Below are 26907 nucleotides of genomic sequence, written 5' to 3'. Positions count from 1 at the left end.
AGCATGTCTCACAGGTGGAAATGGAAAAGGCACTGCCTTCAAGTCAATCCCGACTTATGGCGACCCTATGAATAGGGTTTTCATGGTAAGCAGTATTCAGAGGGGGTTTACCATTGCCTCCCTCTGAGGTTAGTCCTCCCCAGCTGGCTAGGCCTGCTCAGCTTGCCACAGCTGCACAAGCCGGCCCCTTCCTTGTCCGCAGCTGCCAGCTGGGGGGCAACTGGGCTCCTTGGGACTATGCAGCTTGCCCATGGCTGCACAGGTGGCAGGGCACGTAACCCCTGAGCCACTCGCTGTGGGGGTGATCTTTAGCTGGCCCTTGACACCCAGGAGACATGAGCGGGGATTTGAACTCACAGACTCTGGACTCCAAGCCAGGCTCTCCTTCCCACTGTGCTATACCAGCTGTTTGGTAGGAGGATGTTTTCCTTTTTGCCCAACTCTAGAAGATTTTTAAGAAGCGGGGATGGATGAAACAAATCTGTCTGTTTAGAATTTTGATAGGATGCTGTGGGCTTTGAAGTCATTTGTTCAAGCTTGGAAGGGTTGACACTGGCCTTTGAAGTTTGTGGGAGAGAAGGAACTGATTGTATGGGGATCATTTGTGATGTGGGGGTGAAAGGGTGTCTCTTTTATGCAAGCTAGGTGGGTATTTTCTTTTGTCTTTGGAGCCTATGTCTGGGGACAAAAATCTTTGGGATCCTGTGCTGGTGATTTTTGTGCAAGTTCTTGTGAGACACTAGACTTCATGAATGATTGTAACTGAGACGTAATACCATTCCTAGTTGGTAGGTGGTGGCAACAGAAGCTCTCCTATGACCTTGCAATGCCATTACAATAGGAGAAGAGTGAGGGTGGTGAGACGGGAACAGAGGAATGGGTGCTCCAGGGCCTAGTGTTGCCAAGTGGCTTACCAGCCAGCCTCTCCTCACAGAGAGAATTCGGCAGGAGACATGGAATAGCCACGCTGTACCAGACTGGACTGCAGTCTCCTGCAACACTCCTGGAGGAATGCAGCGAACAGGCACAGCATCTCTTCCCGGACCATTGGCTTTGCTCCCCAGGACAGACGAAATTTGGCATCCAACAACATCTTGGCAGCCACAGGTTCCCCATCCCTGGTTTAGATGGCGTGACTTTTTTACAATCTATTTTTGGACTTTGTATAGAGAGGCACTGAAAATAATCTATGATAAATCAAATCTGAAAAACTGTGGGTAGGTGATTTGCAAAGCTCCCTCTGCATGCACTGTCCACCTGCAATATGTAACTGTAGCTAGAGATGATTTAATTTAATATCCCACCCCTTGAGGAAATATATTAATTAGCATTAGAGATTGGGGGAAAATAATTCAGTTCATATTTTAAAGACAACTCTACCTAATTTGCACTTCTTGAAACAACACAGGAACTGAAGCTCAGCCATCCTTCAAAATTTGCACCTAATGCTGACTCCTTGTTGGGGTTATTGGGCATTCAGAATGGAGGTATGTGATTTTGGTAATTTAAATATGGATTTTGAGTTCAGAATGACAGTTTAGGGCAAATTTCTGGATACAATCCAGTGGCAAAGATCTGAATTCCACTGAAATGGAGCTGCACAAGAGCATACCATTTGCACAAGAGAACTTCTAGCTAAATTTTGCCCTCTGTTTTCTCAGCTAAAAAAAAAGTGAGCTATTTGTAATATATAGGAAAACTGATAAATACAAGAGAAGGCATCTTGGTTGACTCACTTGTTTCACCCACACATTAGTGGTCATCATTTGGTTTTTTTCATCCTGGAGAAAGAAAGATAAGCCTGAGATGAAAAAAGAACAGCCATTGTCCCTGAATGCTCTTGAAACAGCAGCTTTCGTTGCTGCCATCCACTTTCTGCAAATCACTAACAATTGCAGTAATAAAGGTATTTAAGCATGAGCTTAAAAAAAGCAGATGCTACCAAGCATCTTAGCTTAGTGTAAAACAGAACACATCTGCTTCTCATTGCTCATCAAGCAAACCTAACAGCGCAGTCTTGTGCAGTACCAGCTTGTAAATTTCTATTAACAGTCGCCGCTGAAGCCACGGTCATAAGAGAAAGAGGGGTAGGACTTTAGCCTGGCCTTTCCCCATCTATCATGTATGGGGATAAGCTCACATTCCCTGCAGCATGGGACCGTCATTCTAGATTCTGCCACATCATACTTTGGGAGAGGGACTGATGATATTCCGAGAAATTACGCTCTTAAACAGTATTGTGTAATTTTATTGTATTTTTTTGATGTTTTGATGTTCACCGCCCAGAGAGCTAATCGGGCGGTATATAAGTTTAATTAATAATTAAATAAATAAATATTTTCTCTCTAAAACTCAGTTCAACAGGAATGCTCAGCCAGGTCAGGCCTTAGTGTGAATGTGCAAGTGTGAGGGTTCCCAGAGAGGAGCTTGTGGCTGCTTTGCTCCTCTAGTCCTTGTGCTACTGTCTACTCTTTGGCTTAGTGTGTCATCTGAACTTGGGCTTGTCATCTGTCACGCTCCACACTTGCTATGAGCTGTAAACCGAGAATAAACCTTAGATTGCAGCTCATGGATTGTCTGGAGAAAGGCAAACCCTGGGCTCAGGTTCAGGTGGCATGCTAAACCAAGCCAAACCATAGTCTAGCTCGCAGCAGCAGCAGGAATGGAGGAGGAGGAAAGCAGCCACAATCTCCTCTCTGGGAACTTGCATGCTTGTGCATTAGTGCCAAACCTGAGCCACAGTGTTAAGGTGGCTGGTTGAGACCCAGAAGAAGAAATCATGGGGTGCAAGCCTTGAATGACATTCCCCCCCAAAAAGTTGCACTCTCCAAATACTAGCCACATCTTCCTTCCTTCCTTCCTTCCTTCCTTCCTTCCTTCCTTCCTTCCTTCCTTCCTTCCTTCCTTCCTTCCTTCCTTCCTTCCTTCCTTCCTTCCTTTATTTATTTGATATCCCACCCTTCCTCCCAGTAGGAGCCCAGGGCAGCAAACAAAAGCACTAAAACACTTTAAAACATCATAAAAACAGACTTTAAAATATATTAAAACCAAACATCTTTAAAAATGATTTTTAAAAGCTTCAAAAACATCTTTTTAATAAAAGGTTTTAAAACATCTTTTTTTTAAAAAAAGAAGAAGGTTTAAAAACAGCTTAAACAGCAATTCCAAAACAGATGCAGACTGGGATAAGGTTGCTACTTAAAAGTCTTGTTGAAAGAGGAAGATGTTCAGTAGGCACCAAAAAGATGGTGCCTGTCTGATACTTAACAGGAGGGAATTTCGAAGGGTAGGTGCCACTACACTAAAGGTCTGCTTCCTATGTTGTGCAGAACAGACCTCCTGATAAGATGGTCTCTGCAGGAGGCCCTTACCTGCGGGGCGCAGATGAAGAAAAAGGCTGTAAATAACTTATCTCAAGCCATAGGATTTCATGTCACTTTTTTACATTTTAGTTTAGCACCTCCTTGGCACAGGGACCTGTCTTTTAAACATTGATTTGTAATCCTCTATATGGGGGTGGGAGAGAGAGACAGTCATAGTGAGGGCTGCCCAGTTGGCATTAATCTGTGACAGGACCTTTTCAGTGGTGGTTCCCTGTTTGTGGAATGCCCTCCTTGATGAGGTGTGGCCGTCTGCCTTATTATTATTATTATTTTATTTATCAATTATATTTATATCCCATCCTTCCTCCCAGAAGGAGCCCAGGGCGACAAACTAAAAACTAAAAACACTCCAAAACATCCTAAAAACAGACTTTAAAATATATTAAAACAAATCATCTTTAAAAACATATTTTAAAAAAGCTGATGACTTTTGGGAGGAATTTAAAAACACTTCTGTTTACCCAAGCATTTGATGGCTTAAAGATACTTTTTCTGGCAACCCTAAAATCACTGTTTTTACATTTTAAAAAAACAACACTATTATTGATGTGTTTGCCACCCTGGGTTGCTTCAGGAGGAAGGACTGGGTATAAATTGAATAAAAATAGTTTGTTATTGAGACATGGAAAATCATGCATTGATTAGGTTACCTCTTTTTAAACTGTTGTATTTGTTTCAATGAATAGTCTTTAGTAATTACCTTGTACTATATACCGCAAAGGGAACCTTTGACCCTCCAGATGTTGCTGAACTACAGCTCCCATCAACTCTCATCACCATTGGTCAGGGAAGATGGGAGTTTTGGTTCCGTAACATCTGGTGGGCCAAAGGTTCCCCACGCCTGATATAATACAGTATATTCCCTTTCACATTGTTTGCCTTTCTCCCTGCTGCTGTTCTATTTCCAGTACATGATATCATTCCCTCCCCTTAAATTTTAGGCAGGCGCCATCTCTGCTATCTTTTCGGTGCCTTTTGAAGACTTTCCTCTTTCAACAAGCCTTTTAAGTTGAGACCTATCCCAGTCTGCATCTGTGTTAGAATTGCCTTTAATATTTAATTTAATTTAATTTAATTCATTTAATTTAATTTATTGGATTTCTTAGTCGCCCATCTGGCTGGCCATCCAGCCACTCTGGGCGACGTACAAAATGAACAAAATGACACACCAATACAATAACATTAAAATCTAAAAGCAATAATGATAAAATCTAACCCACCCCAAAAATATGTTTTCTTTAATAATATGTTTTAACCCTTTTTTAAAAAAATGTTTTTAAAGCTTTTTTAAAAAATGTTTTTGTTGTTACATTTTAATGTATTTTAAGGTTTTTTTATGATGTTTTAAAGTGTTCTTAGCATTTCTGTTTGCCACTCTGGGCTCCTGCTGGGAGGAAGGGCAGCATAATAATAATAATAATAATAATAATAATAATAATAATAATAATAATAATAATATAAACCAGTGCTGGCCACAGTTTTGGCGGAGTCTTGGGCAAGATGCTCTAAGTGGGGGAGATGTTCCTTGACTGGGTCTCCCTGCTCCTCGCCACTGTCCTCAGTAAGCATTCCCTTGCCCTCCTCCCTCTGGTTCCTATCTGCAAAGCTGCCCAAACTGAGGACACAAGATTGCTGTCCCTTCTCTCTTCCTTGTTGTCTGTGCAGGCTCAGAGAGCATCAGCAGGGCAGTGACAGCAAGGAGGAGGGCCCAGAGACTTCGAGTCGGCAGCGGGACTTCCTGCCAGGGGCGCGTGCCCTAGTAATGCTGACCCCTGACACTTGACCTGCTTGAATCACCCCCTCCCATTGTATACAGGGGGGAAAGGCTGTAGCTCAGTGGTAGAGCATGTGTTTTGCATGCAGAATCATAGAATCATAGAGTTGGAAGGGGCCTTGTAGGCCATCAAGTCCAACCCCCTGCTCACAGCAGGAAATCCACAGCTAGAGCATCTCCAGCAGATAGCTGTCCAGCCTCTGCTTGAAGACATCCAGCGAAGGGGATCCCACCACCTCCCTAGGCAGTCGGTTCCATTGCTGAACCGCCCTTACTGTCAAGAAGTTCCTTCTAATATCCAATCTGAATCTACGCTCCTGCAACTTAAAACCATTAGACCTAGTCCTACCCTCTGGGGCAGCAGAGAACAAATCTGTACCCTCCTCTATGTGACAGCCCTTCAGGTACTTAAAGAGTGCAATCATGTCACCCCTCAGCCTTCTCTTCACCAGACTGAACATGCCAAGTTCCTTCAACCTTTCCTCATAAGACTTGTTCTCCATACCGGCTATCATCCTTGTCGCCCTCTTCTGAACCCGCTCTAACTTGTCTATATCTTTCTTAAAATGAGGCGCCCAGAACTGAACGCAGTATTCCAGATGAGGCCTGACCAATGCAGAATATAGTGGGACTATTACTTCCCTCGACCTGGAAACTATAGCTCTGTTTATGCAGCCCAAAACTGCATTTGCCTTTTTTTCTGCAGCATCACACTGCTGGGTCATGTTCAACTTGCGATCCACTACAATTCCAAGGTCCTTCTCACACGCACTACTGCTAAGCCGGGTATTTCCCATCCTGTACCCATGCATTTTGTTTTTGTGGCCTAAATGCAGAATCCTGCATTTGTCTTTATTGAATGTCATTTTATTAATTTCAGCCCAATTTTCTAGTCTATCCAGGTCCCTTTGGATTTTATTCCTGTCTTCCATTGTGTTAGCTATCCCTCCCAGTTTTGTATCATCCGTAAACTTCATAAGGCTTCCCTCCACCCCATCATCTAAGTCATTGATAAAAATGTTGAAGAGTATCGGCCCCAGGACAGAACCCTGTGGCACTCCACTCGAAACCTCCTTCCAGTCCAAAGCAGAGCCACCGACGACCACTCTTTGAGTACGGTTTTCCAACCAGTTGTGAATCCACCTGACAGTATTTCCATGTAGTCCGCATTTGACCAGTTTGCTAATCAAAAGGTCGTGGGGGACTTTGTCAAACGCCTTGCTGAAATCTAGATAGATGACATCTACAGCATTTCCACCATCTACTAAGCTAGTGACCCGATCAAAAAAAGAGATGAGATTAGTTGGACAGGATTTTTTCTTGACAAACCCATGCTGGCTCCTACTAATCACAGCATTGTCATCTAGATAGTTGCCAATGGACACTTTTATTATCCGTTCTAATATCTTTCCCGGTATTGAAGTCATACTGACCGGCCTGTAATTCCCCAGATCTTCTTTTTTACCCTTTTTAAAGAGCGGGACAACGTTTGCCCGTCTCCAATCCTCCGGCACCTCTCCCGTTCTCCAGGATTTCTCAAAGATGATGGCCAGAGGTTCCGAGAGTACATCTGCAAGTTCCTTCAATACTCTGGGATGCAGTTCATCAGGCCCTGGAGATTTGAACTCATTTAGGTTAACTAGGTATTTCCTGACTATCTCCTTATCAATCTCAAACCAGTCCCGACCCCTTACTGAGATTGCTACCGATGCAAGGTTGCACACTGTTCCCTTTTTGGGAGAAAACGGAGGCAAAATAGGTGTTGAGCAGTTCTGCTTTTCCCTCGTTATCTGTCAACATTTTGCCATCCTCATTGAGCAGCAGTCCCACCGTTTGCTTGGTCTTTCTCTTGCTTCGAACATATCTGGAAAACCCCTTTTTGTTGTTCCTCGCTTCCCTCGCCAGCCTCAGCTCATTCTGGGTTTTAGCTTTCCTTACGCTATTCCTGCAAGCCCGAGCCGCTCGTCGGTACTCTTCCTTGGTGATGCATCCTTCCTTCCATTCTTTATACATGCTCTTTTTTACTTTTACCTCCTCCACCAGTCTTCTGTGTAGCCACATTGGCTTTTTCTGATGTCTTCCATTTTTCTTCCTCTTTGGAATTGTTAGCGATTGCGCTTTTTGTAATACGTTCTTCATGAACTCCCACGCTTCTTGGGCTCCTTTTTTCTTTAGTCTATCTAGCCACGGGATCCTACCCATCATTTCCCTGGTTCCAGGTTCCAGGAAGGTTCCAGGTTCAATCCCCAGCATTTCTAGGTAGGAGTAGGACTGGCCAAGAATCCTAGAGAGCTGCTACCAGTCAGTGCAGACAACACTGAGCTAGATGAACCAATGGTCTGATTCAGTACAAGGCAGCATCCTATGTTCCTGCTTGCACTCCTCCCTCCTTTTTTTTTAAAAGTACATATTCAAATAATCTTCCCTGCTATTTTCTCCAGCAGAATTGCTGTGTAAGATGCTAAACAAAGTATATTGTGTGTTTGTTTTTTACCCCAATAAATTCATCCTGAATGGTATTGGAATGGCGTCATCTTTACCCTGTATCCAAATGGTCCATTAACTTCCTATAAAGAGGCTATAACAGCTCAAATTAATTCTTTACCATTGGCAGTTCACTTGACAAGGCTCTCCTCCCCATTTCCATCAAATTGTTTTAAGCGAGGGAGATACTTTGGGAAAGGGACAGACCACTTATACAGAATCAGACTTAATTTAAAAAAAAATTACCTGGGAAGGGATGGTTGTGGAAAGGACTGGAAGGTCAGGGGGGTATTCAACCCACTTGTTCTGTCAGCACAAAGATTTCCAGTTGGCCTTTGGAACTTTTCTCCCTCCCCCCTTGTGTGCCCCACACCTACCCCAAATCTGCTCTGGAGGGTTGGAGGAACCCCCAGAACAAATTTCTGCAGGGGAACTCAGTGTGTGCAGTCAGTGCAATAGGATTTAACCCTGCTCATCAGCTGATGAGTGTGTGTATGGGGGGAGGGGTTAAATCCTGCCCAGTTTGGCTGCACCAGCCAGGCCCCTGCAGGGAACCAGCATGTGCAGCCAATGCAGCACGATTGTGACATGAGGTGACTGTGACCTCATTGTGATGTGAGGTGATTGACAGGAGAGAAGGCCTGGCAACATGTAAAATTTGGCCTGCAAGGCCAACCCTGTACTACCAGCAACTTTTACCTATAGCTATCCAACCTCTGTTTAAACACCTCCAGCAAAGGAGAGCCCACCGCCTTCCAAGGCAGGGTCTTCCATTACTAACTAACTCTTATTATTAGCAAGTTTAGCTGCAATCTTCTTCCCAGCAACTCCTGCCCACCAGTTCTAGTGCTACCACCTGGAGCGGCAGATGTCTGCTTCATCTGGAACACGTAGAAGATCCTTTTCAGACAATGGGGTAGAAAACGTTTTGAGAAGTGTCTCAGAATATGGTCTGAATGCACCTGAGGTCACCACCTTTCAAAAGCTACGTAGATCTGGTCCTGGTCTGTGCCTGTCTGGGCGACTATATGAGAACCACATGCACACTGCCTTGGGTTCCATGATGGAAGAAAGGTGTGATATAAATGTAAATAAATAAAGTAGGAAGTTTGAAAACCGTCGTGATTTGCCCCTGCATATCAGTACTGTCAAATGCTAGCCATTCCTTGACAATGCGCAAATCCTGCAAAATGTAAACTAGCATGTGTCAAATACTGAAATTAAATATTGTTGGGTGTCATATATAGATATCCAGTCTTTGAAGTACCTTTGACTGTTGGAAGGACATCTTGAGCATGTTCAACACCCAAAGATTTCCAAAGGAGATGTTGGGAGTGAATGCATTTCAGCTCTAGTTAAGAACATAAGAACATAAGAAGAGCCTGCTGGATCAGGCCAGTGGCCCATCTAGTCCAGCATCCTGTTCTCACAGTGGCCAACCAGGTGCCTGGGGGAAGCCCGCAAGCAGGACCCGAGTGCAAGAACACTCTCCCCTCCTGAGGCTTCCGGCAACTGGTTTTCAGAAGCATGCTGCCTCTGACTGGGGTGGCAGAGCACAGCCATCATGGCTAGTAGCCATCGATAGCCCTGTTCTCCATGAATTTGTCTAATCTTTTAAAGCCATCCAAGCTGGTGGCCATTACTGCATCTTGTGGGAGAAAATTCCATAGTTTAACTATGTGCTGAGTAAAGAAGTACTTCCTTTTGTCTGTCCTGAATCTTCCAACATTCAGCTTCTTTGAATATCCACGAGTTCTAGTATTATGAGAGAGGGAGAAGAACTTTTCTCTATCCACTTTCTCAATGCCATGAATCCATTATCATGCCTGCCTCTCTTTATAGATATAGATGTGAGAGACAGTGTGGTGTAGTGGTTAGAGTGTTGGGCTGCAACCTGGGAGACCAGGGTTGGAATCTCCACACAGCCATGAAGCTCACTGGGTGACCTTGGGCCAGTCACTGCCTCTCAGCCTCAGAGGAAGGCAATGGGAAACTACCTCTGAATACCACTTACCATGAAAACCCTGTTCATGGTGTTGCCATAGGATTTCTCTCCTCCTCGCACACATCCAAGTGCAAGAGGGATATGAACACCCTCAAGCCACATGTTCACCTCTTGTGCTCTTTCTCTCTCTACTCTCCAGTCAATTCAGAGCATGTGTGCAACACTCATCATTCTCTTTCTTTCACTATGACTCCATATCTCCCTGTCTTTAATTCCTTGCATGTGCTCCCTATTGCTCTCCACATCAGAATGCAAGCTCCTGATCCTCACGCAGTTCCCCCTGATAATAAACTCATTATCTTGAGTGCCAATACTTACATAGTAAAAGCATGAAAAGAGGTTTCTGGAGGTTTGGGGAATCGCAAGGTTTGCAAAAAAAAATAGGGAAAGAATACAGGAAAAAAACTCCTAACAGACAACGTACATGCACACACACCCCAAACCACAGCTCACTGAGCAGTGGCCGTGGAATGCTGACTGTTCAGGAAAACCAAGAGGAATGGAGTATCTTAGAAAAGAGAATGGCTGGCTGGAACACTGAACAGGAGCATCGTACATTGGAACATTTTGTTGCAAGTTCCACGTGTTAGTCATGATAATTACATAGAATCATACAATAGTAGAAGGGGCCGACTTCCGGGAAGGGTGACTTCGCTTGTGCCTGCTTTTGGGACGGGCTCCCGCCTCAAAAGAAGCTTATTCAGATATAAATCAGTCAGAACATTTTTTTTTTTTTGACTGATGAAATTTCTCCCGGGCAGGGAGAAACGTAGAGATCAACCTCAAAGCCTGTTTTTGTTGGGAGGACTGGATTTCATTAATTTATGAGATAAGGTCCAGCCAACAATGCTGGACGGACTTTCTAACAAGCTCTATCTGCTTAAGCGATACGTTTATCTTTTCTTCAAAGAGAGAACGGACTAACAGGCAAGCACCCTTCTTTCTATTATTTTTTTTACTTGGTTTAAATTGTTGCAGCAAAAGGAGATTTGTCAGATTGATCGGCTTTGGACAACTTCTGGGTGAGATATAGCTCTTCTCTGTTATTCACGAAATTAACAGCTTATCTCTGTTTCTGTCGCAAAAAGCTGTCCTGGAAGTGCATTCTAAAGATAATAAACAGAAGAGGGATTTCTATTCCTGATTTCTATTCCGAGGAATATTATATTGTCTGGGACTATTCTTTTTTTGGTCTATTTTATTTTGACGAATCTGCTTCTTCACGACGCCACTAACTGTTTTGATGCTGGGAACTAAATTTGTTTTGCATTCTTGCACAAGAGAGATAAGGCAGGTTGCTCTGTTTATACTGTGATGTCATCAAGCCTGGAATATTAACCCAATTGTTGCTGAAATAAGAAGTGGTTCTTCTTTATTTTTGTTTTGCTTTGTTTTCGTGGTTTTAAAAATGGCAATCAAGAAAGTGGCTGAGAATCTGGAAGTAATTATGTTTCAGAAAATAATGGATGAGATTGAGATAACGAAACAAACCCTGCGACAGGGTAGTAAGGAGCTGAAAATTGAACTGAGCAAAATGACGCAGGAGCTTAAAGAAATAGGGGACCCTGTGAGAGAGGAGAATGAGATCAGAGATGAGAAAAGAAAAAATAAAGGGAAGATACAAGCCCTGGAGATTGGAACAAATGTGGAACTGGAAAAAGATCTGGAGTTTATGGATTTTAGAAATAAAATCTACTGTTTGGAATTTAACGTTATCTCTGAAGAAATTAATGAAGATATTAGAGATAAAGTTATCAATGGCTTGGATAATCTTCTGGACTGGAATGATGTGATGGAGCTTGATATAGAGAAAATCTATGGAATTAACTGCAGCCATGTGACAATGGAAAAACTCTTAAGAGATGAGCCAGTGCATTTTGTAAAAAAGAAGAACACAGATATGACTTTACAACAGTATTTCAGCAACTTATTCAGAATGGATGGCAAGAAAATATTTGGGATAGAGGAAATTCCCATCAGACTCTTATTATATGACTATGGCTACAACAGCAAGATTATTATGGAATACTGATAATGGAAGATTGGACACTGAAATTACTGGACTTAACAGGACTATTGAAGATGGAAGATGGAACTAATAGGGATAATGGAATAATGGCTATTGAAATTATTGGACCTAACAGATTCTGATGAGATGGATTAATCGAAATGTTTATTTGGACTATGGTTTTGACAATAAGATTATTATAATTATTAACGAGATGGATTAATTGACATGTTTATTTGGAGAAAAATTGATAGATATATTTCTTAAAGAATTGAAACCTCTCTTTGACTTTTTGTGGAAAGAATAAAGTAATGTTTATGAGATTTGATGATTAATTAAGATAACTACTGGAGGAAAGTGATTTTATAATATGATTTAAGAGACAGGATTGTTATATATTGTAGACCTATAACTGATTTGATATGTGACAAATGGGAAGTCAACATTTTATTTTATTTTATTTTATTGTTTAATCATTTTTGTTTTGTTTTGTTTTTTGTCTTTGAATGTTTTATGATTTTGTTTTCTATGTTTTATGAAAAATTGAATAAAAATTATTGTAAAAAAAAAAAAATAGTAGAAGGGGCCGATAAGGCCATTGAGTTCAACACCCTGATCAATGCAGGAATCCAAATTAAAGCCTACCCGACAGGTGGCTGTCCAGCTGCCTCTTGAATGCCTCTAGCATTGGAGAGTCCATCACCTCCCTAGGTCAGTGGTTCCAATGTCGTACCGCTCTAACAGGTAGGAAGTTTTTCCTGATGTTCAGTTAAAATCTGGTATCCTGAAACTTGAGCCCATTATTCCGTGTCTTGCACTCTGGGACGATTGAGAAGAGATCCCGGCCCTCCTCTGTGTGGCAACCTTTCAAGTACTCCAGGAGTGCTATCGTATCTCCCCTCAGCCTTCTCTTCTCAAGGCTAAACATGCACAGTACATAGAACATCCATGTGCAGAGGCACTATACCTCAAAAGCCAAAAAGAGGCCACCATATTCATGCCCAGCTTGTGAGTCTTTTTACTCTCTCATAGTTGTATTTAATAAAGTAACAGATAGCTATGTCTGCATACATTTACATGAATTAACATCAAACAGGTCAAGTCCCAGTGAGCTCAGTGGGATGTAGCTCAGTGGTGGAGCATCTGTTTTGTATGCAGAAGGTCCCAGGTTCACTCCCCAACATCTCCAGGTAGCGCCGGGAGGGAACCCTGTCTGAAATCCTGGAGAGCTGCTGCCAGTCAGTGTAGACATTACTGAGCTAGATGGGCCAATGGTCGGACTCTGTATAAGGCAGCTTCCTATTTCTGCTTCCAGGTAAGGATGCACAAGATTGCAGCTTAAAAGAAAAATAGACTGCTCAGTTTCCGTCCCCCACCCCTTTCTGCAATAGAAAACAACCCTAACCAAACATGAAATAAGGGTGTATGTATGTCCCTATAATCCAGCTGCATTTTAGTATTCTATGAAACAACACAACTATCTGAATTCAGGGCAGACAAAATGCTGGCATGTTGCTAAGTAAACACACAATTTGGTAGAAGCCTTGATGATATCATCAAATCTCATAAACATTACTTTATTCTTTCCACAAAAAGTCAAAGAGAGGTTTCAATTCTTTAAGAAATATATCTATCAATTTTTTTTTCCAGATAAGCATATCGATTAATCCATCTCATTACTAATTATGATAATCTTATTGTCATAACCATAGTCAAAATAAACATTTCAATTAATCCATCACATCAGAATCTGTTAGGTTCAGTAATTTCAGTAGCCATTGTTCTATTATCTCTAGTAATTCCATTTTCCATCTTCCATCTTCAGTAGTCTTGTTAAGTCCAGTAATTTCAATATCCAATCTTCCATTATCAGTATTCCATAATAATCTTGCTGTCAAAGCCATAGTCATATAGTAAGAGTCTGATGGGAATTACCTCTATCCCAAATATTTTCTTGCCATCCATTCTGAATAGGTTGCTGAAATACTGCTGTAAAATCATATCTCTGTTCTTTTTTTCAAAATACACTGGGTCATCTCTTAAAAGTTTTTCCATTGTCACATGGCTGCAGTTAAGTCCATAGATTTTCTCTATATTGGGCTCCATCACATCATTCCAGTCCAGAAGATAGTCCATGCCATTGATAACTTTATCTCTAGAATCTTCATTAATTTCTTCAGAGATAACATTGAGTTCCAAACAATAGATTTTATTTCTAAAGTCCATAGACTCCAAATCTTGTTCCTGTTCCACGTTTGTTCCAATCTCCGGGATCTCCTCTCTCACAGGGACCCCTATTCCAGTCTCCAGGGTCTCCTCTCTCACAGGGACCCCTGTTCCAATCTCCGGGGTCTCCTCTCTCACAGGGACCCCTTCCAGGGTCACCTCTCTCACAGGGACCCTTATATCTTTAATCTCCTGCTTCATTTTACTCAATTCAATTTTCATTATCTCAATCTCATCCATTATTTTCTGAAACATAGTTATTTCCAGATTCTCAGCCACTTTCTTAATTGCCATTTTAAAAGAAAAATATAGGAAAACCACTTCTTATTTCAGCAACAATTGGGTTAATACTCCAAACTTGGTGACATCACAGTACAAACAGAGCAGACAGCCTTATCTCTCCAATAGTTAAGTAAACAAAATGCAGTTCCCAGGATCGAAACAATTAATGGCAATCGTCAAGAAACAGATTCGTCAAAATAAAATAGACCAAAAAGAGAGTAGTCTCAAAACAGTATAATATTTTTCAAAATAAAAATCTGGAATAGAAATCCCTCTTCTGTGTATATCTTTAGAATGCAAATCCAGGACAGCTTTTTGCAACAAAAACAGAGATAAGCTATTAATTAGTGCGTAGCAGAGAGAAGTTACGGCTCCCCAGTGAGATGTCAAAAACCGATCAATCTGGCAAATCTCTTTTAAACAGCAACAATTTAAGTCAAGTAAAAGAAAAATATAGAAAGAAGGGTGCTTGCCTGTTAGTGCGTTCTCTCTTAGAAGATAAGATGAACGTTCGCTTTAACAGATAGAGCTTGCTGTTGAAAATCCGTCCCACCTTCGTCGGCTGGACCTCGTCCCATAAATTAATGAGATCTGGTCGTCCCAACAAAAATAGGCTTTGAGGTTAATCTCTTCGTTTCTCCCTACCCGGGAGAAGTTTAATCAGTCAAAAAAAAAAGAAAAAACTGACTGATATATCTGAATAAGCTTCTTTTGAGGCAGGAGCCCGTCTCAAAAGCAGGCACAGGCTAAGTCACCCTTCCCGGAAGTCCAAGAGGCTTCCATTCCTTAAGAAATGTATCTGTCAATTTTTCTCTAAGTAAACATGTCAATTTGTCCATTTCTACTAAATCCATTAATTTCAATAGCCATTCTTCCATTGTTGGTGTTGATTCCATTTTCCACTTTTGTGCATATAATAATCTTGCTGCCGTAATCATATATAATATTATTCTTCCATATTTCTTTTCTATTTGTTTATCCATAAAACCCAATAAAAAAAATTCTGGTTTTGACTGAATATTTATCTTTAGAATTTTTTGCATCTTCCTACCTATCTGTGCCCAAAATGATTTTGCCTTTTTACATAACCACCACATATGATAAAATGATCCTTCTTGTTGTTTACATTTCCAACAAACATTAGAAACATTACTATACATTTTTGACAACTTTTCTGGAGTCATGTACCAATGGTACATCATTTTATAAAAATTTTCTTTAAGATTATAGCATAGTGTAAATTTCAAACCTTTTTTCCACATATTTTCCCATTGATCCATTTGTATGTTATGACCAAAATTTTTTGCCCACTTTACCATACACTCTTTTACTTGTTCTTCCTCCATATCCATTTTCAATAAGAGTTTATACATTTTCGCAATTATATTTTCATCATTTGTACACAATCCTATTTCAAAATCAGATTTACTTATTTCAAACCCATACATTTTCTTGTCCATTTTATATCTTTCTAACAATTGTAAATAGGCAAACCATTGAAAACTATATCCTTCCTTTGTCAGTTGTTCTCTCTCTTTCATTGTATATTCTCCATGTACATTTTCTAATAGTTCTTGATAAGTTAACCATTTCTCTTTTCCAGCCATTTCTCTTGTATAAAACGCTTCTTGACTTGAGACACATAATGGTATTTTCGAATAAAACCTTGGTTTATATCTATTCCATATTTTCAACAGAGGATTTGTTATAAATTGAGAGCATTTGCTGATGATTTGATAATTGTACTAGAAAATCCTTTGGAAGGAATTAATGTATTGATGGACAAATTAAAAGAATTTGGACCGTTAGCAGGATTTAAGATCAACAATCAAAAAACAAAGATGTTGGTGAAAAATTTAACTTTAAGGGAACAGAAAGAGTTAATGGACAAGACAGATTTTACAATAGAGAAAAAGTTGAAATATTTAGGTATCATTATGACAAATAAAAATTCAAAGTTGTTTCATAATAATTATGAAAAATTATGGACAGAGATTAAGAAAGACTTGCTAAAATGGAATAAACTACAACTGTCATTAATGGGTAGAATATCTGTGATAAAAATGAATGTATTACCGAGAATGATGTTTTTGTTTCAAACAATACCTGTAATATCCTCTCATTTACCTTTTAAACAATGGCAAAAAGATATCTCTAAATTTGTATGGCAAGGAAAAAAACCAAGAGTTAAATTTAAACTACTACAAGATGCCAAAGAAAGAGGAGGACTGGGATTACCAAATCTGAGACTTTATTTTGCTGCCTGCTGTTTAGTCTGGATAAAGGAATGGATTTTATTGAGGAATAAAAGACTATTGGATTTGGAGGGCCATAATTTGAAGTGGGGATGGCATGGATATTTATGGTATGACAAAGTAAAAGTAAATGTAGACTTTAACAATCATTTTATAAAAAGATATTTTTAAAGATGTTTTGTTTAAAAAAAAGTTTTAAACATTTTGTTTTAATATATTTTAAACTCAGTTTTTAATATGTTTTAAAGTGTTTTTGTTTGCTGCCCTGGGCTCCTTCTGGGAGGAAGGGCGGGATATAAATTTAATAAATAAAATAATAATAAATCTTAAAACAACTCATTTCATGTTTTCTGGATCCTTTATCTGTTGTAACTAGAGTGTAGGACTTGGACTGGGTTCATATGTATTACAAGACTTCTCTCAGTCTAACAACTCACAAGGGTGTTGTGAGGTTAGCAGTATGCATATTCTGCTGAACTCCTTGGAGGATATGCCAGCTGGGATGAAATATAACTAGGGATGTAAGAAGGCAATGATTTCTGTTCCAATTTACAAGCAGCACCGTTTCTGTTCTGCTGAAGTTTGGTTTCCACCAAATACTATGTTATTTGTCTCATCATCTGCTATTTAACGTTGATGTTGATGGACTGCCTTCAAGTCGATTCCAACTAATGGCGACCCTATGAGTAGGGTTTTCATGGTAAGCGGTATTCAGAGGTGGTTTACCACTGCCTTCCTCTGAGGCTGAGAGGCTGTGACTGGCCCAAGGTCACCCAGTGCGCTTCATGGCTGTGTGGGGATTCGAACCCTGGTCTCCCAGGTCATAGTCCAACACTCTAACCACTACACCACACATAATTGACATAATTATTTACATAATTTTATGCATGTTATGGATTTAATGTAATTAATGACACAATTATTTCCACACTATTCATTTCAATGCACAGGCAACATAAAAGCAACGTAAAATAACTCCATCATTAATGACATATCAGTTGTGGACTTTTGAAAAAGAATAAGAATTTTGTGAGTAAATACTGATTGTATTTGCTGGGTTGATTTCGGTTCCACACCTTGGACAAAACCGCACATACAGCTCCAATTTCTCCTTCCATTTCCCGCTGAATTCTCCAACATCTCTATGAGGGATACTGGCAAAATTCAAAATTATGGGGTTTAGGAACAGTCCCTCAGTTGACCTGCTTTGATTTGCCACTTTAGAGCAGAGATGGGCATCCCCCTCCCCTGCACAACTTCTATCAGGCTGGCTGTAAATTAAGTCAAGGTACTTATTGTTGAGCCAAACTGAATTCTCTCCGAGCCCTACAATCTCTCTCCATCCCTTAAGAACAGGGGCAGTGAACAGTTTCTGTGCAGTGGGATGAGACCCACCACCCCCTGTGGGCAGTTTTGACAAGTAGTGAGAACCACCCAATCTCCTGACATCACAATGGCGCCTGAAGCAGGTTCATTTGCTTGCATACCACATGGGCAAAGTCATGGGGCTTTGCAAATGCCAACCATCAGCTGATGGGTGCCTGTAAACCTGGCCTTTGCTAGGGAGCCATGTCTTTACCTGTCCCAAACCTGACGTAGTGTATGATGGGAAGCCTGTAATCCGGACCCTTACGCCCACTCACCCTAACCTTCCAAACCCCATTTACCTGGCCAGCATGGCAGGCAGTGGGGCCCCCACAACACCAAACAGCTAGACAGAGACACCTCTTCCCCACTGCCCTCCACTTGCCTCTGCAGAGCACCTTCCCAGTGCTTAACACCTGGGCAGGAAGATAACCCCTGAGAAATTTAACTGTTACAAATGTCAGCTGCTTTTAGAAAAACTACATTTCCCAAGGGCTATCAAGGGCATGTGGGTGGTGTGCTGGGTACCTTCCTGCCTTCCCTGCGTTGCTACTTCACACCTCAGGGAGCCAGAGGTAAGTCACCCACCAACCAGGCACTTGTGGCTGAATGGGAGGAACTGACTGCACAGGAGAAATTATGGGTGGTAGAAAAACAGGTGTTTTATGGCTCCCATTTTATCTAAGCTGGAGAAGAATATGAGGCTGGCAGTACTCACCTTGAAGTTGAGGGAGGGATGGACAAATCAGTCAATTTTGGTTTCTTTCCATTCCTCATTTTTCCACTCTAAAGTTCCATTTTTCACATTTCCACACAGTTTGTGGATTTTAAAAAAGCGAGTCCTCATGAAAATTCAGCAGCATTTTAGTGCAAATTTCTCCTTATGACACATCTTTCTTTGCAATTTTCCCTAACATTTTTTAAAAGCAATTTCATCTTATATAATGCATTTTATGTTATTCCCACTAATGTATGCACAGTGTATCCTAGTATATGCATTTTGTGTACTCATTACTTTGCTGGAGAGCTGCATTGCAAAATTTGGGGAAGTGTGAATTTTGAAGGGTGGTTGCCTTTCGGTTTGTATATTGTTTTGGAAAGTGCAAATGAGGTAGATCTGCCTTTCAGCATGAACTGAATTTAATTTCTCCCCCATCTTAAAGATGACATGAATCCCCCAAGATTTGTACTTCTCATCTCAGAAGTAAGAGCTAAGTAAGATCTCTGCTTTAAAATTATCTCATTTTAAAGTCTGCATCAGTAATGAAGATCTCTCTCTCTCTCTCTTTATTTTTCTGGCCAACCTGCGAAAGAGGTCATATACAAGCAGCTCTTTCAGAACTAGGCCGCCTCCCCATTAACTCAAGCTCCAAATTAATTCAGACTGCAAAAGGCCGGCACAATCACAGCTAAGGGCACCTTTCTGTCCTCCACTGGCCCCCGCTGTGTCAAACACCGCCGCTGTGTTCCTAAAACATCAAAACACAGCCAGAGACATCCTAATGTGCTGGGATTGAATGTGTATTTAGAATGAGAACTAATCCCAAGCAGTATTCAAACCCCCACCCTCCAAAAAACTCTAAGTCAGGGCCAAATTATGGGTTTCAAAAGAGATCCATGAATAGAGCAATGAACGTTTTTAACATTAATACAACTGCATGGAGTGCTGCGGTAAGGGATCATTAACTCTTCCACAACAGGCACCACTTGGCAAGTTTGTAGCAATCTGTTCAGAGCTTTCAACCTAAATTTGGATGGGTTCAAAGCAAAACGGGAGCATGAAACTTCCTCCCTTCCTCCTATGTTGTGGCTCTATGTATGTAGATCCCTACATGAGAGCAAGAGTGTGAACAGAGCATGTAGGAGGGGAATGGGGTAAAGCAACAAAATCTAGATTTCTCCACTGTGTGTTCAATCAATTGCCCGCAGAGGTCTAGTAACTTGCTTAAGGCACCAACTGAGTTTATGACCGAGGCAGGATTTGAACTAATCTTCCTGAATCATAGCTCTGTCTCTAAGGCTGCAATCATATACACACACCTACTTGGGAGTAAACCCCACTGAACTGAGCGGACACATAAAGAAGTGTGGCATGAGCCACTGTTATGTAGTAGTTCTTACCCCTGTGCTGAACTTCACAGGAAACTGGATGCTAGCCAGCATCATGTTTAAGTCCTCCAGAATCACAGAGTTTGAGCTAGAAAGGCCGGTCTTTTTGTTGGTCTATCCTGTGTATTTCGCATGCTAAGCATGTAGAAATATAATCTGTGAGCCATTGACATTCAAAAGAGCACTCTGGCTCACAATAAGCAATTACTCTGGATGAACTAATTTAATTGTCTTAATAAATTGCCTTGGATGTACAGCAAAGGCTGGGCTTAAAAAAAATAAATCAATGAACTGCAAGAGTGGTAATGGCTGTGATCAAAAACAATGGCCCTGATTCAGCTAAAGTTCAACATAACTGCAGCCCTTGGACTGCAGCCATTAACTTGCTCCATTGGTTTCAACAGGACTTTGTCACAACTGATTTTGGCTGAAACAGGTCCCTTTCTAATGTACAAATGCCTAGCAATGCAGGTTGCCAGTTGGTTTGAACCCAAACACCTGCTCAGGTATACAAAGGGGTTGTTGATACTCTGTTCACCCCATACCAAGGTGCTGAAGTCCCATGCAGCATTCCATTCTGGAGGGTCCCCCGAACCTCAGGAGTAGCTTTGGGGGACTGCAACAGAAAGTGGGTGAGACCTCAGTTGTGTATGTGGTTCTTTGGCTCCAAGCTATTGGTTATGGACTCCAGCAATAGGATTTTCCTGTAGGCCCTTGGAAAAGTTGCATATTTTACTAAGATCTCACAGCATACATTTAAATACCACTTTAAACAGGCATGGCAAAAAGTGCCTCAGTGCACCTCCCCAAATAGCAGGAGGGTGGTGGAAGCTATTGCCTGCTGTAGCCAGCAGAAACACCTGGAACAGGACGTGGGGCAGAGTTGGCCCAGCCCTCTTGCTGTCATGTGCTGGCAATAGGCACAATTCGGGCCTGTCTGAGTTCATCATCCTGGAAGCTGACATAGTGAAACAGCATCTTTGCCTTTTCCCCTGGCCAGTGTGAGTGCTGGGGCTTGAATGTGGTGATGGCTACCCTTCTCTATTAAGCCACACCTGAGTTTTGGACTGTTCTTCCTTTCTGATTATTTATATTCCTAATTCAAAGTGCTTCAGTTTACCTGTAAAGCCATACTGCACAGCAATTTATTTATTTGTTGTAAACAGCCCAGAGAGCTTCGGCTATGCGGCGGTATACAAATGCAATAAATAAATAAATATTTAGAAAAAAATATATAGATTATTAATTCAGATGAATATCTCAGTGGCAGGACCAGGGCACCAGAAGAATTGTTTACATGAGCCTGCCCATACACTGAGCTCAACTTATAAAGGCACCTTAAGCTGAGGTGCAGTGGGTAACATTTGGGGAGACGGCCTTTTCAGTGGTGGCACCCATTTTGTGGAATATTCTTCCTGGAGAAGCTCACCGGGTACCTACTCAGATGGCATTCCAGCACTGAGATATGAACTTTAATATTTTCCCAGGCCTTTTAAATGATGATTGGTTACATTGCCATATGCTGCTGCATTTCTCCCCCACCCACCCCCTGCTGGTTTTAGATTATAGAGTGTTGATAATTGCATTGTTTGGTGTTGCTTTTAATTTGTTTGGTTGCCCTGAAAAAAAGTTCTTGCTGTATGTTGTTGTTATGTGCCTTCAACTCAGTTATGACTTATGGCGACTCTATGAATCAGCGACCTCCAATAGGATCTGTCATGAACCACCCTGTTCAGATCTTGTAAGTTCAGGTCTGTGGCTTCCTTTATGGAATCAATCCATCTCTTGTTTGGCCTTCCTCTTTTTCTAGTCCCTTCTGTTTTTCCCAGCATTATGGTCTTTTCTAGTGAATCAGGTCTTCTCTTTATATATCCAAAGTATGATAACCTCAGTTTCATGATATCATCCTAATGATAGTTCTGGTTTAATTTGTTCTAACACCCAATTATTCAACTTTTTCATGGTCCATGGTATCTGCAAGGCTATCCTCCAACATCACATTTCAAATGAATTGATTTTTCTCTTACCCGCTTTTATCACTGTCCAACTTTCACATCCATGCATAGAGATCAGAAATACCATGGTCTGAATGATCCTGACTTTAGTGTTCAGTGATACATCTTTGCATTTGAGGACCTTTTCTAGTTCTCTCATAGCTGTCCTCCCCAGTCCTAGCCTTCTTCTGATTTCTTGACTATTGTTTCCATTTGGGTTAATGACTGTGCCAAGGTATTGATAATCCTTGACAAGTTGTGTCCTCGTTGTCAACTTTAAAGTTACATAAATCTTCTGTTGTCATTACTTTAGTCTTTTTGACGTTCAGCTGTAGTCCTGCTTTTGTGCTTTCCTCTTTAACTTTTATCACCATTCATTTCAAATCGTTACTGGTTTCTGCTAGTAGTATGGTATCATCTGCATATCTTAAATTATTTATATTTCTCCCTTCAATTTTCACACCTCCTTCATTTTGGTCCAGTCCCACTTTTTGTATGATGTGTTCTGCATATAGATTAAACAAATAGGGTGTCCTGTCCAAAGTCGAGAGATCCAGACTCAGATGCAGCTATGATTTTTTCTCTTTTTATTAATGTTACAGTTACATCAAAAGCAGTGCGCCTCATTAAACTAACTAGCTTTCTAGGAACTTCCCCCTGACTAATTTAGACTAAGCATGACTCTGCAGCATTACAACATTGACTCAGCACCAAACCCCTCCCCTGCGCCCCCTTAAGTACGCTTGGCTTTCAAGCGAAGCCGTTGGCTCCTCCTTAACAGCTGTTGAATCTCCCAGTTTTGCCGTTGGCGCGCGCATGGAGAAAGGGGCTGGCTGTCAGCTTCCCTCTCTGTGAGTGATGGGAGACCACCTTGCTTGCCTGTGGAAACCTGCGGGGTGCCGTCTGGGAATTGTCACATGAAACAGGCAGCGCTTCCACTGCAGGCTCAGTCAAGGGAGGTGTGTCCAAAGGAACAGTCATCAAAGGGGCAGCCTCTGACAGTTCTGGTTGCACTTCAGCAGGAGGGCCAGGATCGGGGAGGAGTCAAAGTGTCACTGGGACTTGCAAACTCTGAGGACCATCCCTGCTGCTCTTCCCCTCCCCCAGCTCATCTTCCCAGTCCTCAGTTTCAGCGTCTGGTGCCTTGAAACCTCCCACTCCAACCTGGGGCACACATAGGGTGATAAAATACACCCCTGTCTCACACCTTTTCCAATTGGGAACCAATCGGTTTCTCCATATTCTGTCCTTACAGTAGCCTTTGTTGAGAGTATAGGTTGTGCATCAGGACCAGAGCTTGGAAAAGTTACTTTTTTAAACTGCAACTCCCATCAGCCCCAGACAGCACAGCCACTGGATTGGGCTGGTGGGAGTTGTAGTTCAAAAAAAGTAACTTTTCCAAGCTCTGATCAGGACAATCAGATGCTGTGGCACCTCCATTTCTTTTAAAGCATTCGATAGTTTTTCATGATCTACACAATCAAAGGCTTTGCTGTAATCTATAAAGCACAGGGTGATTTCCTTCTGAAATTCCTTCATCTGTTCCATTATCCAACATATGTTTGCGATATAATCTCTGGTGCCTCTCCCCTTTCTAAATCCATCTTGGACATCTGGCATTTCTCACTCCATATGTGGCAAGAGCCTTTGTTGTAGAATCTTGAGCATTACTTTACTTGCATGGGATATTAAGGCAATAGTTTGATAATTACTGCATTCTCTGGGATTCCCTTTCTTTGGAGTTGGGATTTATATTGAACTCTTCCAGTCTGTGGGCCATTGTTTAGTTTTCCATATTTGCTGACAAATGTTTGTCAAAAATTGGACAGTTTCAGTCTCAGTAACTTGTAGCAACTGTATTGGTATGTCATCTGTTCCTGGTGATTTGTTTCTTCCATGTTTCTTCTTTCCTCTTCCGACAAGCCTTTTAAGTTGAGACCCATCTCAGCCTGCGTCTGTGTTAGAATTGCTTTTAATATGTCTTTTAATATCTTTAACCCTTTTTTAAAAAAGATGTTTTTAAAGTTTTTTTTTAATGTTTTTAACATTGTTTTGTTTTAATGTATTTTAAGGTCTTTTTATGATGTTTTAAAGTGTTTTTAGTGTTTCTGTTTGCCGCCCTGGGCTCCTGCTGGAAGGAAGGGCGGAGTATAAATAAAATAATAAATAAATAAAATAAATAAGTATTTTAAGAGCAGCTTTCACCTCGCATTTTAAAATTTCTGGTTCTTCATCATACAGTTCATCCATGAATGAATCTGTCATCCTTTCATCACTTTTACAGAGTTCTTCAGTGTATTGCTTCCACCTTCCTTTTATTCCATCTCGGTCAGTCAGTGTGTTCCCCTGTTGATTATTCAACATCCCTATTCGTGGTTTGAATTTCCCTTTCATTTCTCTAATCTTTTGGAATCGGCTCTTGTTCTACCTTTTTTGTTGTCCCCTTCTATTTTTATACAATAACTATTGTAATAGTTCTCTTTGTCCCTGTGTAGTAGTTGCTGTATTATTGCATTTAGGGTTCTGACCTTGTTTCTTTTTCCTTTTGCTTGCCTTCTTTCTTTAACCATTTTAAGAGTTTCATCAGTCATCCATTGAGGTCTTTCTTTTTAACTAGAGGTATTGTCTTTTTGCATTCTTCCCTGACAGTGTCTCTGACTTCAATCCACAGTTCTTCTGGTTCTCTGTCAACTAAGTTTAAAGCCTCAATTCTGTTCATGATCTGTACTGCAGTCTGCTCCTGGTTTTGTTTTTGCAGAAAGTATGGAATTTCTCCATCTTCTGCTACAAATTATATAATCAGTTTGAGTCCTATATTCTTATATTGACCATTTGGTGATGTCCACGTGTACAGTCATCTTTTCAGTTGCTCAAAAATGTATTTGCAAGAAACAAATTATTAGCTTCATAGAATTCAATAAGTCTTTTTCCTGCTTCATTTCTATCTCCTGAGCCCCATTTCCCTACAATTCCTAGTTCTTCTCTGTTTCCTACTTTTGCATTCCAGTCCCCCATGATTATCAGCACATCTTGTTTTGGTGTGTGATCAGTTTCTTCCTGTACTTCTGCATAAAATATTTCCAATTCCTCTTCTTCTGCATTTGCTGTTGGAGCATTGGCTTGGATGATGGTTATGTTACTAGGTTTCGCATTAAAACTGATTGATATCACTCGCTCAGACCTTGTGTTATAGCTCCTAATTGCTTTTGCTACATCACTTCTCACTATTAAAGCAACCCCATTTCTTCTTGATTTCTTATTTCAGGCATAAAATATTTTGTAGTTGCCTGATTGAAAATGTCCCATTCCCACTCACGCCAAGTATTGTAATGTTGATGCGTTCCATTTCTTGCTTGACAATTTCTAACTTTCCCTGGTTCATGCTTCTCACATTTCATGTTCCTATTGAGTTTGTTGTAGAACTCCAGACTTTCCTTTCAGATCTGTGCATATCAGCCTCTGGGCTTCCTTTCGGCTTTGACCCAGCTGCGACAAAGCTACTCATCCCACTCATACCTGTCTTGCTGTATAAATACATTAAATTAATTGTTTCTTATGCTTATGCCCTACATTCCTGCAAGGGAGCTGGGGAGGAAACAGGAAGTGGGGATCAGCTGGGGAAGAAGCGGGAAGTAGGTTTTGACTAGAAGGCAGCTTTTAAGGAGCAGAGTGAACCAAGCTCAGGAGGATTCATTGAAACTCAGGTAGGGGCTTGGAGGCTGAGCTGGGGGAGAAGCAGGGATGGGCATATCTGTCAGTTCTGGTTTCTCTAATTCCTCATTATTCCATTCAGTTATCCACATCAGTTTGCAATTTTTGTAAGTCCTCATGAAAATTCATCAGCATTTTAATGCAAATGTCCCCTAACATGCACATTTTTGCAGAGCAATTTCTCTGAATTTTTGTTTTTAATTATGTTTTGTATGTTTATTAATATGCATTTTATGCACACTTTACCCCAATATATACATTGTGTACACAGTACCTGGATAGAGAACTGCATTGCAAAATTCAGAGGAGTGCAAATGTGAAGAATAGATGTGTTTCTGTACACATATTGTTTCAGAAAGTGCAAATTAGATACGTTCGCCCTTAAATGTGAACAGAATCAGATTTCTCCCCTATGCCAAGGGAGAGGAAAAGGAACTGTGGGCATCTTTTAACCCCTTCCCTGAGGCCTGAGTAGGAGGCCTGGGCCAAGAATCCTTCCTCCTGAATCTTCCTACTATCCCAACTCAAAACCATACTGTGGCTTAGCCAATTTGTAGAACTCATTGCCATATGTATTTTGCATGTCTAATATAAGTGCGAGTGTGTGTGAGAGAGAGAGAGATCCTTTTTCCTTCTTGTGAGGTTAAGCCGGGACAGCACTTCAAACCATAAGTATTGATTTTGCCCCTTCATAATTTAGGAAAGTCTATCTTTGTTAATGTATCACCACTGTGCAATGTCGTTAATTATTCAACAGCATCTTAAACTCTGGCATCTGCAGTGTGGTTAGACTCTGATGTGATTTCCCAGACATGAGGAAATGAGAGAGGGGCATTTCCCTCAAACTCAGACTAGTTTCTAAAATGATAAAGATTTTATTAAATTTCTTGCAAAGGAGCCCAAGGTGGCATACAACGAAACAGCAAAGCAATACAATTTTTGTTGCCAGCAGGAATAGCTTCTTTCAGAAATCAAATGGGTGACCAGGAATGTTTTAAATACCTCTTGGTAATAATGAGAGTGACAAACACAGCTCAACAGGGAGGTCGTTCCACAAATGGGGACCTCCACTGAGAAGGCCTTGTCAACGGCATCACCAACAGGTCCTTCCTTCTCAACTGGAGGGCCCAAGACGCATGATACTGGGGGGAGGTACCCAAGCCGTTTAAGGTTTTGCATGCTAGTACTAACACGTTGAATTGTAGCCAGTGCTGGCTGATGCCCATTGGAACTGGTAAGAAGGAAGTTAGGGAGCCAAACATTAGGTTGAACCACAGCCAATGACAGGCACAGCTAGAGTCAATAGTAGGT

At 41.1% G+C, this 26907-nt stretch overlaps 1 protein-coding gene across 1 annotated transcript in view; it reads right to left on the bottom strand.

Moving 5' to 3' along the window:
* The window catches only part of CHRNA4 (cholinergic receptor nicotinic alpha 4 subunit), a 109849-nt gene that overhangs the window by 64378 nt on the left and 18564 nt on the right, over positions 1 to 26907 (bottom strand). The window contains exon 3 of the mRNA XM_061631009.1: positions 1737 to 1781. Coding sequence (XP_061486993.1) covers positions 1737 to 1781 — 45 coding nt within the window. The remainder of the gene's footprint in view (positions 1 to 1736; positions 1782 to 26907) is intronic.

This window comes from Rhineura floridana, chromosome 6 (genome assembly GCF_030035675.1).
Source record: "Rhineura floridana isolate rRhiFlo1 chromosome 6, rRhiFlo1.hap2, whole genome shotgun sequence".
Classification (NCBI taxonomy): Eukaryota; Metazoa; Chordata; class Lepidosauria; order Squamata; family Rhineuridae; genus Rhineura; species Rhineura floridana.
The sequence above is the reverse complement of the archived record's forward strand: the minus strand, read 5'-3'. Positions and strand labels throughout refer to the sequence as shown.